Here is a 15,116-nt window from a genome sequence, read left to right on the forward strand (position 1 = left end):
TTATTCTCATTTTTGTCATATATATGCTTTGATAATTAGTTTTATGATTAAATATAACTTACTAAAGAACAATAATTTTTATTTAAACTATTAACATTTTCTTGTATGCAACGCAGTTCAGTAATAGATAAGGAGCCAATAATATATATGCTATGCTTTCAATACACTCCTGAATGTCATATCTGAATAATGATGACTATAAAATAGAGAGAAATTATCAATCAATCAATAGATAAGATAATGTGACGTACGTAAGGTAGCTGTGGAAATGGCATTCAAACTTCGAATGGCCACATGGTGTTGGATCGCCCCCATTTGACGAGGCCAAGGGCATCAAAAAGTTAAAGGACAAAGCAGTAGCACCAACACTTCGAAGAGTGACGAGTGGAAAGGGATCATTTGGTAGGGACGCCATTTTTGACAAGGACATTGGAGGATAGAAGAAAAGTGAAATGATATGACCATATATCTATCTATCTATCTATCTATCTCTATATATATAGATAGATAGATAGAGATAGATAGAGAGAGAGAGAGAGAGAGAGAGAGAGAGAGAGAGAGAGAGAGAGAGAGAGAGAGAGAGAGAGAGAGAGAGCACTTGATTAGGAGTACTCATCATGTTTATAGTCCCACACATCATATAGACATGCATATACGATTAAAGGCACAGTTGCTATATGTTTACAATGATGAGCCATTTCAAGAGCATGCATGCATGACTTCTTACTTCTTAGGCAAGGAAGATATCCCATCATGCATGAGTACTGCTCCTATCCTTTCAGCTCACGAGAGATTAGATTTCACGAGCACTTAGTGATGCTTTTAACTATTAAGCATCCCTTGTGGGGGATGTGAAGAAAGTAATATGTACGCAAAGTGCTTGATACCACGTGGCAAACTTAATTTCTTTGAATAGGCTTTGATAGACTGGAGAGTTTAAAAGGCCATTAGATTAGAAGACTTGTAGGAAGTTTTATGGATTTCTCTTTCATCATGGAGAGTATGGCAAGAGTGGTTTCGCTCTCACAACCTTCCTCTTTCTCGTTTCTTTTTTATTAAGCTCATTTCAAATCTTAACAAGCATTCGTGATTATGTCTATAGATAACAGTTGATAGCAAAATTGAGATAACACTAACCCTAGCTCGAGTTGTTAGGAGAGAGAAGATGCATTTCCCCCACTTTTATCTCTCTCCATCATCTGTCTAACCACTCTGCCCAAGTGTAGTCGGCCCGTTCCTCCTCCACCCTCTCATTTCTCCTTCACCCTCTATACGCATAAGTGCTCCACTCTGGGGTCCCTCCAATTTTCTCCACCATCACCTTTGGGGCTCATCGGCTCTATCCAAGCATTGATCCACCCTGTTTTGCCAGATGTCCCTACCCTACTCTCTCGAGGGTTTGACACTTTGACTCGTCTCCAATAGTGTCCTTTCGGTCAAATGAGATGAGCTTGATAATGATTCTTCTTCGTCGAATCCCCTCTAACCCATTGCCTGACTCTAAGCCTACTTAGAAATTCGCCTTAAGCTTGGGCTTGGGCTTGGCATTGGTGTAGCATCCGACTTCGCCAGAGCGTCAAGTGATGGTTTAAGAGTTTAATTTTGGCTTGGAGATCTCGAGTCGGGTTGGGTCTGTGGTCGAGTCATCTTGCTTCACCTTTCTCCTTGGCTTCTCCCATTTGTGCACATGATGATGGTTCGTTCCCTTCATTGCAGGTTTCGGCTGATGGTCATTTCGTATTGTTTGTGTATTATTTTTATTGTGTGTTATTGTTAGTGGTTTGCTGTTATTGTATGTTGTGATATTGTTGTCAATAGTTATTGTCGTAGGTTTGTCTGTTTTAGTTTACTGGCGTGTCAGTGGTATTAGGTCTTGGAGTTCAATAATCTTATCCTTAATTTGACCAAAACTTCCACTCAATTTTTCACACTTATCTCATCTCTTACTTAAGTATGCATTACTCATAATGAATTATAACACTTTATACTTCTTATTTATATATTAATCTCAACTTTAATTATTACATCACTATTTTAGTTTATAACTAAACATAAAATTACTCGGCTAAATTTAGAAGTATAATTTAGAGAATAAAAAAAAAAATAGAATAGCTATTTTTCCTAAATCGGGACTGAGGCGTAATACTGATACAAATTCCACTCGATCCATCTCGAGAGAGAGAGAGAGAGAGAGAGAGAGAGAGAGAGAGAGAGAGAGAGAGAGAGAGACAAAAGCACCTTCGACATGAAAACATTACTGAGGGTACCATCTTGACCGGCTCATCGCCGCGCCGCACCGAGCCGAGCCGCGCTCCCAGTGCCCAGCCGAAGCGAGCACCTCGACCGGCCGGTCCACGAGTTAGGCTAGGTGGGTGGGGGTGGGGGGATTGGAAAACAGGTGTACGCCGCGAGACAGCACACCGCATCGGAAGGCCGTCACGCCTCCCTCGCGTCGGGAAATGGTACGCGAGCACGTGCATAACACGTGTCGGTAGGAGAGCCCATCTCCTCGGGTAACGGCAGCGCGGTCAGGTAAACCTCGTGGGGGCACGTGATCGCAATTAATTTAGACGGTTTTATTGTTGTGTTTCTCTCTCTCTCTCTCTGTTGATAAGCAGTTAAAGCGCACAAAACTTTTCGCTGGGTATACAATTTAATGGCACATGGACTCCACTTGTTCCAAAAGTTTTATTCTTCGTAATTATAATTAAATTTATAATTAAAAGAACATAAAATACCAGTGCTCTGATATTTTATTTTCGTGCATAATATCTATTAAAGAATAACTTTTCTTGCTATATTTACTTCTAGAGCACCATAGATTATAAAGAATAATAATACCTAAACCCTTTTAACTGTCCCTTATTTCTATCTCCATACTCTTATTTAACTTTCTTTAACTATAAATTACTTTACAAAATGACATGATAAATTTTAGATTCTACAGATACTATTATTTAGAGAAAGTAAAGAAAAAATATTAATAATTAATTAATATTCTTTAGTAATATGATTATGAGGTGAGAATTTTTCTACAGTTTAAAGTAAAGGGTCAATTTGTGTAAAAAAAAACAAATAAGAGGGTACACATGTAAGTGATGATAAATTAGTGCAATTATCTATACTATTTAATTACATAGCAAAGAGTATGGTTGACATAACAATATTTTTATAATGACAAAAATACCCTTACATGTATTTTAAAAGATTAGATATGGGCATCATTATTATTTAACTCACGATTGCCTTATCATTCGTAATATTCTTACCTTGCAAATATCGCTTATGACAAAATACCCCTATATATTTTATTTATTATTACGAGGAAGTGATATTTAGGGAGCAAAAATTATAATCCTACTCATACATTATTATTAATTAAGGTTCATATCCAATTTAACTAGTATATATAAAAAGTGATAAAAAAGTTGCTCGACCAATAGCATTTATTGCTCTATAAATATAATTTTTTCCTTATCTTTGTCCTGTCTAATAATCAATCATGGACAGATTGGTTTCTCCACCAATGTTTTAGTTACTAATTAAGCCCAAAATAAATGCATGTGACATTCATACTAGATAATGGATGCCACTAAGAGGTTAATTTGGCGACAAAATGGTTGGGGTTTGAGGGGAGTTGAAAACCTTTGGAATTGCTATTGAAATCTATGGGCAGGTTGGAGAAAACTCATTGTGAATATCCACTTTGATAAGTTGGGAGTATGGTTATGAAAAATATGATGTGTTTCAGTTTCTCAGGTGCCCTGTATATTAATAAGGTTTAGAGGCTACATACAAGGTATATTCAGGATGAGATATATAAATAATAAAAAGATTGATTAAAAACATCCTGGGATAAAAAATATCATTCAGACCTTTACACTTTGGATTTAATCATCAAAAGCACTGTACGTTAAATTTAACTAAAATATTTAAATTATCCCCCGTTGAGGGTATAAAACCTTCTAAAGCTGGTGCAATACTGATTAACATGCAGAAGCACTTCATAGATAATAAGATTTTTATCTACTGCTATGCCTGTAAGAAAATGTCATTTGGAAACAGCTTCATGAAACTTATTTGCAGCTCTACGCGGATCTGGAAGGCTGAAGTGAAGCAATTTTTGGGCACCTGAGAGTTCCACAAATTTTATTTTATTTTTTTCTTGTGGACATTGTTTATTAAGTAACTAATAGCTATTGATAACTAAGAGTCTAAGAGAGTCAAATTATTTCAAAGTTTACGCCAAAAATATATGGCTATTTGATCAATTTCCCTAAATTTTATTATTGTTCATCATTTCAAATATTTGATGGAGATAAATAACTAAGATGAATGGGAATTTTATATCAGATTAAACACTTTGTAAAACAAAAATTAATCACTATATTGCAAGCCCTTTTTGTCATACCTATATATATATATATATATGTATGTATAATTGTATGTATACACTACTACAAAATATAATGACCCACTTAAACGTAAAATTACAGTCGAATTAAGCTCTTAATTAATGGCAAACAGGGCACATCATTAATCCATTCTCGTTGCACTTCCCACACCTCTCCACCTCCTCTCCCTCCCCCTCCTTCTCCACCATCACCACCACCTTGCAACTCCCACTGCACTCCAAGCACGGGACGAACCTCACCCCGCCGCACCCCTCGCACCCTCTCCTCCCTTCTCCCCCACCTCCCTCCCTCCTCACCCACCTCATCATCTCCCTCAACCTCCCCGTCTCCCCAAGCTCCAGCACCTCATCCACCCCTCCCAAGTACCGCCCCTTCACGAACAACCTCGGCACCGTGGCATCCCCTTCCCCGACCAACTCCCGCACCTCCTTCAGGTACTCCCCGTGCAGCGACACGTCGCGCTCGTCCACCGCCACGCCGCCCTCCACCGCGTACGCCTCCACGATCTGCCGGGCCTTCTCGCAGTCGTCGAACGTGCGACGGACGCCTCGGAGGGTCGTCGTGTAGAGCACCACTCCTTCGCCGTTCCCCGGCGGGCACTTCTCCGGGTACGACTCGAACGGATCCCTCCGCCGCCACTTGACGGCGTTATTGATGCCGTTAGACTGCTGCTGCTTGTCGCGGAGGATGAAGCTGTTCGAGCTCACGGGGCGGGAGCCGGCGAGCTCGGGAGGAGGCGGTTTCTTGAGCTCGTCAAACGTTTGGATCGGGTTGATTTTGGGCGGCGGTGGCGGCGAATTCTTGATTGGAACATTGGAGTCGTCTTCGAGAGCAGTCTTGGGATTGTTGAGGTGGTCTTGGAGGGCTTTGCTCACCTCGGACCAGGACTTGGGGGCGACGTCGTAGGACTCGAGCTTCTCGAGGAGAGGGAGGGGGACGACGGGGTTATTAGATGTGGGTTTCTTGGATTCGTCCTGGTCTTTTGCGGCCGCGGCGGCGATGAGCCATGGCTCGTCGATGGTGTTGATGTCGAAGAGGGCGATGCTCGCCGGCGGCGGGCGGTAGATGGAGTCAACTGTGACGGACTTCTCCACGCTCTTAGAGCTCGCGCATCCCATTTGAGTTGTGGAGAGGAATCTGGGGAGGGTTGGTTGTGGAGGCTAAAGTGTTTGGTTGCGGCTTTTGTTTTAAGGGAGAGATTTGTGGAGGAGGAGAAAGGAAGAATTTTGAATTACGAGTGGTGTAGATTGGAGGATAGATATGGGAATGGATGAGACTGGCCTCTTGAGAGATGTGGGAAGGGATACTACGCCTGTCTTCATTCCGTTGTCTCTTCTTTTACGTGGTGTGGAGTTGGGCGTCGAGATATGACGAGATGATTGGATATCATGAGTACACCTGGACGAAGGTGATATCTTATGTGGCCCTCTTTGGGCCACGTCAAATACTGGATACTTGAAAGCCTTGCCCACTTGTGTGGTGGTACTCACTACTCAGTACCAGAGAGGACCAGGGTTGAGCCCAAACTTACTTATTGGGTTGACTTCACTTATGGGCCTCTCTCTCTAAGCCCAGCCCAAAAACAGTATATTCTTCTTCCCTAACATTTTCTCTAGTCTAATTTTAATGATCCATGTTTCAGTTGGAGGATATAAGGATGGATTTAATCCCATCAGTGGTACCATCCATCAACATTGGATATCTAAGTTTCTCTCCCATTTATTTCATGTCTTAATCTACTACTCCCCAGAGCCATTCTCTCTCAGCTCAATGCCTTGCATATGAAAGACTTGCTTAAAAAACATATAGAATGTTATTCATTCTAAAGTCTCTCTGCCGGCTGATATCAAACTCTGTTAATGATCAAGGCTCGGACTGGAACAAGATAAGTGATGCAACTCTTTGGATTGGACCATGGTTTTTTATCATCTAAGAATGTACCTACTATGTGCTTGCCCCTTTTACTCCTCTAAAATAAAAGGGCCCATGTTGAAATCTCTAATTTTCTTTAAGAAAAAAACGTCTGGAAATTTCACGACCGTCGACATGCAAGACAATCATGTACGTGCCATTATTATTGAATGCAACATCCTAACAGCAAAGCCCAATTTTGTTCACGGGGCCTCTAATTGCGGATTGGGACTTTCAGTAGATTGCAATAATAAAGACCACCATCTATCTTAATTCTCCCTCGTGTATTTATTCAGAAATTCTGGAAGTTAGTGCAATTGATAGCCATCAAAATGACCACTAGTTTTCAAATTGAGCAATCCTAGCGTCACTGACATTGCAATAGTGCTCAGTCCTATCACACATTTACAACAAAATTAAACTGTCTTTTTCGTTCAAAACGAAAATGCTAGTACGATACTTTAGGGGGAAGGGGGCATGGTGATAGATTTGTGCCCTTTGTGACCCAGTAAGTCTGTGTAGATGAATTTTAATTGATAAGACAGTTTGTAGATTAAACATATGGTAGATATCGATGCTGATGCTAGCTCTTATTAATATATATATATATATATATATTAAATATACATGTCTATTCTTCTAAAAAAATGGATCACCGATGAGCCAAATCACCAACCACAACAACATATGCTATTCATTTTAATTTCTTTCGCAAATAATTGATGCAAATGAGTGCGCTCATATCACTAATATGTGGCTTACTGTCGCAAATGGGTACACTCATATCAGTGTGCTACAGTGATAGCTGTTTTGAATTTTTATATAGTACAGTCAAGATATTAATATACTTTTATTAGCGTCTGTGTTTGGCTCTTTGTATCAAAAGCTTTTATAAAAAGAGTTACTTATATTTGAACCATCTCAATTATCCTTCCATATCACTTTTGACTTCTCAAGAAAAAAATAATATATATGCCGCTTAAATTATTTAAATGTATCACTAAGTTTTCTCCATCAATATTTTTTCATAAAAATTTATAGAAATAATTTTAAATTTTGACTAATTTAATGGATAAATAAAAATGTCATTATCTTCCTTCTATATTTTTTTCATCTTTTTTTTAGTGGTATTCGTGACAACATTTTTAAATATTAGATTCTAAACCACACATCTCTAATAAATCCACTTTTAACAGAGATGAGGAAGAAAAAATATGGTTATTTTTGTTCATCTACTTAGTTACTTGATTTTATAACATTTGTTTTTAGAAAAAATCTTAATGGGTAGAGTTAAGTATTACAATTAGATAATTCAGAGAATACATGTGTCAACTTTTCTTTTGAGGAAATTAAAAATAATAGAAAGTGATAAGTTGAGGATGTCAATATGTAATAAATAATTATTAGAAATACTCTAAAATAAGACTTTTTATCAAAATAATTCTAATTCTTTCACTTTTATTTCACATGGTTTAGCAGTGGCTCTTTGATTTTTTTTTTTTAAATTACGTGTGCTAATTATTCTTGCCTTCTTTATAAGAAGATGTAACCAGGATTTAGTTCATTCTTAGAGCCATTCACTTGAGATAGTAAAAAATAAAAAGACAAAAGAATCCACAAAAATATGGTTAAATTTTTACTAATGTCTTATGCTTCCTCTATCCACAAATATATTATCTGCACACCTAATAGGTCTCATCTATTCACATTTTGACGAGATTATGTTTAATCTTTGGTAGGTATAATAACTCACTGGTCAATTAGTATGTTTGAGTGAAAGTTTATTGACAAATATCTCATTTTTAATGCACTAACAGAAGAAAATAAGATAAAGTGACAAACTCTTTCTAATATAAGCTCTAGTGATAGTGGTGGTGACTGGGTAACTTTGATTACAAGATGCAGACCACCTCGTCTCTTTGTCCATTTTATAAACAACGAGAAAATAATACGAAAATTCTCATGCAATGGATAATCTTTGTCGTATAAACCCTACAGATACAGATTGAGACATTTCTGGCTCGGAAAAAGAAACTCGTGCCTTCCATTTAGCTTTACGTCCTTTTCTTCTCTAAATGCGATTTGCTACACGTAAGCTGGTGATTGGCTTCCATGGCTGTCTCTTCTCCAATTTGCAACATCGGATGCAAGGCCTCCTCCATTTTAGCTATTTATATCGTCTTATAATTAGCAGGCTTCCATGCTTCTTGGGTTCCAAGGAATTAATGGCGTCTTCATTTCATCATCAGGAAATTGGTAATTAATTTTCCCTCTTCTTGTTTGCCAAATATTATATAACTTAGTTTGCTTCAAATTTGTATCGGAAAAAAAAATTATAATATCGGTTTCAAACTTTTGTTTTTAATAAATAGGTTTTTAAAAATATTTTATTTGTTTAATACAGTGATTATGTATGTGATAATGTAACATACTTTCAAAGAGTTGTTATTAAAATTGATTTGATGATCAAATCTTCGAGCCATGATCAAAATTACTCAAAGCCAAACAAAACTAATAATTCTTGTTTGGTTGATTTTTTTTTTTAAATAAAAAGGAGATGAAGAGCTGCGGCCTTCCATGAAGCTTCTTCCAATCTTACCATCGCCACCAACTACCGACGCCGCAGCGTCCGGCGGCGGGATGCGACACCAGGTGTACCGTGGCATCCGGAAGCGGCGATGGGGGCGGTGGGTGTCCGAGATCCGTGAGCCGCGGAAGAAGTCGCGGATATGGCTCGGCTCGTTCTCCACCCCGGAGATGGCGGCTCGCGCGTACGACGTCGCGGCGCATTGCCTCAAGGGACACGTGGCCCTCCTCAACTTCCCCGAGCTTCTCCACCTCCTCCCCCGCCCCTCCACGTCGAGCCCCAAAGACATCCGAGCCGCCGCCCTCGCGGCTGCTAAGCTCGATAAGTTACAACCGTCTTCTTCTTCTTCTTCTTCTTCTTCTTCTACCTCGAATACGGAAGAGGACTTCTGGGGAGAGATCGAGTTGTTCGCGTTGATGGATAAGGAGATGTCGTGTATAGAAGAGTCGTGGTATTGGTGGGACGGGTTTGGTTGCACCTCGCAGTGCGATGCTGCGAGTCTTGATGATCCAAGCGTATCGCCACTCCGGCCCAGAGATTAATTGATATATGTATATATATATATATATATATATGTAAATGACGATAAAATATTGTTGGTTTATACTTGCACTGTGAGCCACTGAATATTTGCTACATGATCTAATCGAGTTAGCGTTTTATTGCCGGATCACCTGCGACATTTGGCTTATTTGATGAAAATAAAAATATTTAATTATTTACTAGAAGATATATTTTTTAATTAATATACTAAATATTAGTTAAAATAAGAAATATAAAATCACACACAAACATAATATTTTTAACGTGAAAAACCTTTTTTCAAATAATAGTAAAATACTATAGATCCTTTTTTTTAGAATCAAATCGAGCACTATAATAATCAAAGTTTGCAAAACATTTATAAACCGTCCGTCGTTACCCACAATCATTTTTGAAGTGAATTACTTGCATCCCTCTCAATACACCGCTTCTGTGCTTGATACCCAACCTTAATAACACTCAAGATTAAAAACCTACTTTATTCAATTATTTTAACTCTTCTCTTTTTGCCCTCCTAGATATTTTTAATAGCCACTTATTTTTTTTCAAAATTTTCTTTTTATAGCCCCAAAAGATAAGCTCCCGAAAAATCCATACTTGGACTGAAAAGATGAATATTCTATGCTCAATTTGAATGAGTTAAATCTCGTAAGAATAACTTTTTTATTTGAATAATTTCGTTTGAACACTTTTTTAATGTTAGAAATATGTTGCTCTATAGAAAATTTTGTTCAAACTAGAATCAATTCAGCTTGGAATCCTAAGTAGTACTCCATTCAAGCTTGATTTGAACTTGCCCAAAATCTAACATCTCTTCTTTTCAAGCTTGAGCATGCTTGGTTGTTTCTTGCCTAACTCTATCTTATAACAAGATAACTCATAAAAAATATATATATATATATATAAAATTTCGTCAAACAAACAATGGTGCAATTTATAAATATTTAAAATATAAAATGTAAATTATAAATACTTGAAAATAGATCTCAATTTTAGATCTTTTCAAGCTTGAGCTGGGGCTCGGCTATTTTAGACAGCCCTACCTAGCTAACTCACAACAACATAGCTCATGTGAAAAATAAGCATATTTTTCCAACAAAACTTCCTTCCGCCTCTGCTTAAAATTTTTTTTTGGGGGGGGGGGGGGCCTTATGTAACAAGTAATACCTGTTAAAATCTTGACATACCTAGATTACTTGCATTAATTCCAGGACATGGCATTGGCCATATGGATACTTAATCCCGGTGTTAGAAGAAACCTTGATTCCTTGATTTGCTTCGCTGCATGCCAAATACTCAATAAATAAATACCTTTCTCTATCCTCACCCCTCTTCCAACTAAAAGAAACGAATAAGAAGCGAGCTTCGGCTAGTGTTACAGAAACACTTCTTATATATATATATATATATATATATAATCGTCTCTCAGCTCCAAGTAGCACAAAAGAACAGTAAGCAAATCAATTTGGTTGTCATCATGTCGACCGCTCGAGCCTATCAACGCATGAGAGAAGAGAGCCGAAATGAGTTCGAGCCCAAGTCTATCATTTTGTCCCCTGCAATTAAGGCCAACGATAACTTTACCGAAACCGATTGGCTTGATAGCTTCGCATTAAGAGCCGGAGCTGTTTATTTTGCTATCACGAAGAAGCAGGTGACCTTGAAGACCATATCGGAGGCCAAGAATTTGTTGACCAAAATAGCTGGGAATTGTCGCGATCTTATACTTGCAAAGCATTCAGGTACTCCATCTATTTGTTTTAATTTTAAATGAGAAAAAATAGGATTAGGATTAGGATTAGGTGCGGACCAATCCAACTCCGATCCGATAGTATTGGTAGTCATTTTTTATCCATAATTTAGAGAAGAATTTATCTTCAATTATATGCTGTGTTTAATTCTAATATTAGGATAGAAGATGTAATCATAACTTAGTTGTTAAAAATATCCCTTCTCCCTTATTCTAACTTTAAATTAGCATAAGAAAAATTAGGATAATGGGTTATGTGTGGTATTTATTATACTATATTTAGATAATATTTAACTATAAAGTATGCATAAGAGATCCTTAATCAGAGTCCCTTACTCTTTACAAATAGACTTCGTTTTTTCTTTATTTATTTTTTCAACTAAACTAGCAGCATGCTACGACCTCTCACTAAGCTTAAAAGTAATATATTCAACATAATCTAATTTTTTTGTTTACTGAAATGCCCTTCTTCCCTCTCACATTTTCATCTTATAAAAATGTCACCTTCATATGGAGGAGGTTTTCTGCAATATGTCTAAAATACGTGTGGTTATTTGCAAAAAGCCTTACATTTTATAAATTGAGCTATTCTTTCATACCATGTTTCTGTGGTTGTTTAGTGTGAAATATAAATCCCGGTCGGTGTTGATGAACTTAATGGTATAAGAAAGATTTTCACAGTAATTAACTCTTAGATGGAGCAAGTAAGGAAATCTTATTAATTTGTAACAGGTGGATGGTATAAAGAAGAATTTTAAGCTATCATGTATTATATTATATTCATTAATTGAATCCCAAACAAATTTTATAATTAGGAAACCAATTCAGACCCATCTAATAAATGGATCTGAGATTTAGTAATTGAATTCAGACTAAATGGATATGGATATGGATCGGATTATCCGACGAACAATTTAGATCCAATTACACCCTTAAACATTGGGAATTAGAACACTAATTTCATTTGAACAAAGTGCAGCACCACCACCAGCACCAACAGCAGGAGCACCAACACCAGCACCAGCACCAACAGGAGCACCAGCACCAGCACCACGACCAGCACCACCACCACCACCACCACCACCAGCTGAAGGTGAAATTATTCCAGATGAGCTAAGCGAGTACGTTGATGCGATCTATCTCGTCCTCGTATTCCTCCCAGACCTAAAGAAAATCTTCGAAGAATCGAAAGCCGTCCGGGAGGCCGTCGATAAATTCTACGAATTAACCGGCGGCCAAGAAATAATCAAAGACATCGTCAAGTATGAGAACCAGCTCCCTCTAAGCACCATCACCGGGGTCTTCAAATTCGTCGGGGAGGCGATCGAGAAAACTAAAAATGCCTACTCTCTTAAAAATGACCCTCTCGCGGGATCCATGTACAAGCCAAGTTTCTCCGAGGACTTCTACGAGTTACTCCATCCCTTTTGTTGGTATTACACCCCCTTTTCCTCCTCCTCCTCCTCCTCCTCTAAGCTTAAAAAGTCGGATAAAAATTTCAAGAGCGAGATACTACAGAAGAATGATCTCTTGGAGTGCTTGCATTATAGCATAATGCCTGACACTACAACCGACGAAGAGGTCGGCGGGAAGGTCTGCCGCATCCCGGCCGCCGCGAAGGAGCTCAGGAGATCCGGCATCCGGTTCCTGCCGGTAGAAGAAGGAACTATGAGAATCAAATTCGATAAGCCATTTCTTCGCATCCCAGCGTTGGTATGCGACTTCAAGTTGGAGACGGTGGCCAAGAATCTGATGGCATGGGAGAAATTGAATCCCAAGAAGCAGAAGCCAGTGACGAGGTACTTCCAGCTCATGAATGAGTTGGTGCAGGACGTCCGCGACGTTAGGGTGATGAGGAAGGCCGGCGTGCTCCGCGGCGGGGCGGCGAAGGGCCGCGGGCTCGAGGAGCTTGCGTTGGTTAAGAGGGTGGATGGGAATGCTTACTACCCCTCGGTTTACGTGGCAGTGGATAGGGAGGTTGATAAGGCGAGAAATTTTTATGACAAGAGGATGAAGAGCTTCCTGGTGAGGAATCACCCGGCTCTGGTCTGGGTCTCTTCCGTGGCGGCTGCGTCTGTCATTGCCACGGCTATCTATGCTTCAAGGAGAAAGGGGGTGAACTAACTCTCAATCTACCCATAATTTGTGTGAATTAGTGTACATATATGAATAAAGAAGATCATGATCTCTACTCTTTATATCCGTGGCTGTGTGTTTGCATTGTGTAAAAAAATGCCTATTTCATGCAATCTAACTAATGAAGTGACTGTTTAATTAAACATCTTGCTTGAACTAACTAGTAGTCGAGAAGAAAAAGCCCATTCATTAGTAGTCCTAGCTAGTGAGAAAGTGATTGATAGCTAGGCCCAACTGTTTACAGGATGGCCCTCTTATCATTTGCATAATTGCATGCATGCAAGATGCCACTTTTTTTTTATCTCCCCAAGTTGCTAATTAGGTTAATAAGGTGTTACCATTAGGCCAAAACACTAGCACAAGTGCTTAACTTTCTATCTCCCCAATCAAGAGGTGGACGGTTCAAATTCTTAGCCTGTTTGGATCCAATTTTATACAAGGTTTGGTTCGATTGATTGTCTACCTACGTACGCATAGTCTATAAGCTCTTAAATTATCTAAACAAGAAAACCGAGTTGATGTAAAATTGATCCAAAATTTTATTCACATCCAGTACATCCATCACTAAGGCTATGGTCCAAAGAAAGGGCTTAAAGACTTACTTTGATGAAGAGGAAGCCTTTTTAGCTCCTTTATGCTCAAGCACAAATGCAATAGGTAGAGTAGATGGAAGGATCCTACTGTTGTTCAACAAGTGGCGCAATAACGAAAGCTTCAACCAATATTTTTGGTAGTCAGAGATGCAAATGCCAAGCTACTACGGAGTCTATTGCAGCTTCCTACCGTCTATTTTTCTCCCATTGGAGCTCCAAGTCCTCTCCACTATGTAATGGCCTCAGGTGGTCTCTGGATTGCAAGGAATAAGAACTATCCCAAATCTCTAATCCTTTTTAATTATATATTATAGAACTCATGAAAGGATGATTTTAAGAAATTTTTTTAAACGTCCAATGATTCTAATCTCACAGAGCACTGAAGCAAGCCCAAATGGTAATTAATAATGCAATAATTTTATCGACAGACCGAGCACCAAGAACAATATTTTGTCGGATCGATGCATGACAAAATAGTAGTGGCTGCGTGGAATCCAGAAAAACGAAAAAAGACGAAGACGAAGAAGAAAAGATCTCTATTCCAATGTTATTCTTAGGATCAAGGATCAATAAGAGTAGGAGCCTTCATGGAAATCATGATGGATTAAAAGGAATTGATAACTTCTTTCTTCTCGATCAATTGGATTGAGTTTGTAGGTTTGAAAGTGTGATTCTTCGACGAGCTCTGGATAAACTCTTTAACAATTGGGAACATTTTCACACTGTATTCCCTATATTTGACAATTTTTTACACTGTATATTATGGACTTTTTTTTTTCTACCTTATTGCATTAATTCTCTAAAAAAAACTTATATTTTTTTTCATAAAAATATTTATTTATTAACAATTTAAGTTAATTTTAACTCACCTCAGCGTTACTTATTCTATCTTATTCAAAATAGCACTTGTAAAAATTCACAACTTTTTCTTATTAATAACTACAACTAGTTTTACTCCCATGTCATATAATTTTATTTTAATTCATATAATTTTTTAATCCTCATATTTTCAGTTTCAAATTCTTCTGATGTCAATAGGTATTCAGATTCTTCTCTCTGTAAGAATTTTTTTTTTTTACAAAGTTACTTTGACAGTAAAACACGAGTTTTAACAATATAAAGCTATAAGGGGGAAATTTTCTTTTCAAAATTTCCTTTAATCTTAGAACTAGCCCTACGTA

At 38.1% G+C, this 15,116-nt stretch overlaps 3 protein-coding genes and 1 long non-coding RNA gene across 4 annotated transcripts; 3 read left to right on the top strand and 1 right to left on the bottom strand.

The window, feature by feature from the left end:
- The first annotated feature begins 663 nt into the window (after positions 1-663).
- Positions 664-1,910, top strand: LOC140792626 (uncharacterized). Its single transcript, XR_012109784.1, has 2 exons — positions 664-1,630; positions 1,717-1,910. It is a non-coding gene; the product is annotated as an uncharacterized lncRNA (long non-coding RNA).
- Positions 1,911-4,362: 2,452 nt separating this feature from the next.
- LOC140791797 (uncharacterized) lies at positions 4,363-5,723 on the bottom strand. Its single transcript, XM_073142456.1, has one exon. It carries the CDS (start codon positions 5,531-5,533, stop codon positions 4,514-4,516), a length of 1,020 nt encoding a protein of 339 aa, XP_072998557.1. The 5' UTR covers positions 5,534-5,723; the 3' UTR covers positions 4,363-4,513.
- A 2,772-nt stretch (positions 5,724-8,495) lies between these two features.
- On the top strand, positions 8,496-9,586 carry LOC140792517 (ethylene-responsive transcription factor ERF023). Its single transcript, XM_073143570.1, has 2 exons — positions 8,496-8,582; positions 8,881-9,586. The coding sequence occupies exons 1-2, from the start codon at positions 8,552-8,554 to the stop codon at positions 9,453-9,455; spliced, it is 606 nt and encodes a 201-aa protein (XP_072999671.1). The 5' UTR covers positions 8,496-8,551; the 3' UTR covers positions 9,456-9,586.
- A 1,212-nt stretch (positions 9,587-10,798) lies between these two features.
- Positions 10,799-13,409, top strand: LOC140793093 (uncharacterized). Its single transcript, XM_073144464.1, has 2 exons — positions 10,799-11,198; positions 12,186-13,409. The coding sequence occupies exons 1-2, from the start codon at positions 10,934-10,936 to the stop codon at positions 13,328-13,330; spliced, it is 1,410 nt and encodes a 469-aa protein (XP_073000565.1). The 5' UTR covers positions 10,799-10,933; the 3' UTR covers positions 13,331-13,409.
- The last annotated feature ends 1,707 nt before the right edge of the window (positions 13,410-15,116 follow it).

The sequence above is a fragment of the Typha latifolia genome, chromosome 7, assembly GCF_019914945.1.
Source record: "Typha latifolia isolate L0001 chromosome 7, TyphaL0001v2, whole genome shotgun sequence".
NCBI lineage: Eukaryota > Viridiplantae > Streptophyta > Magnoliopsida > Poales > Typhaceae > Typha > Typha latifolia.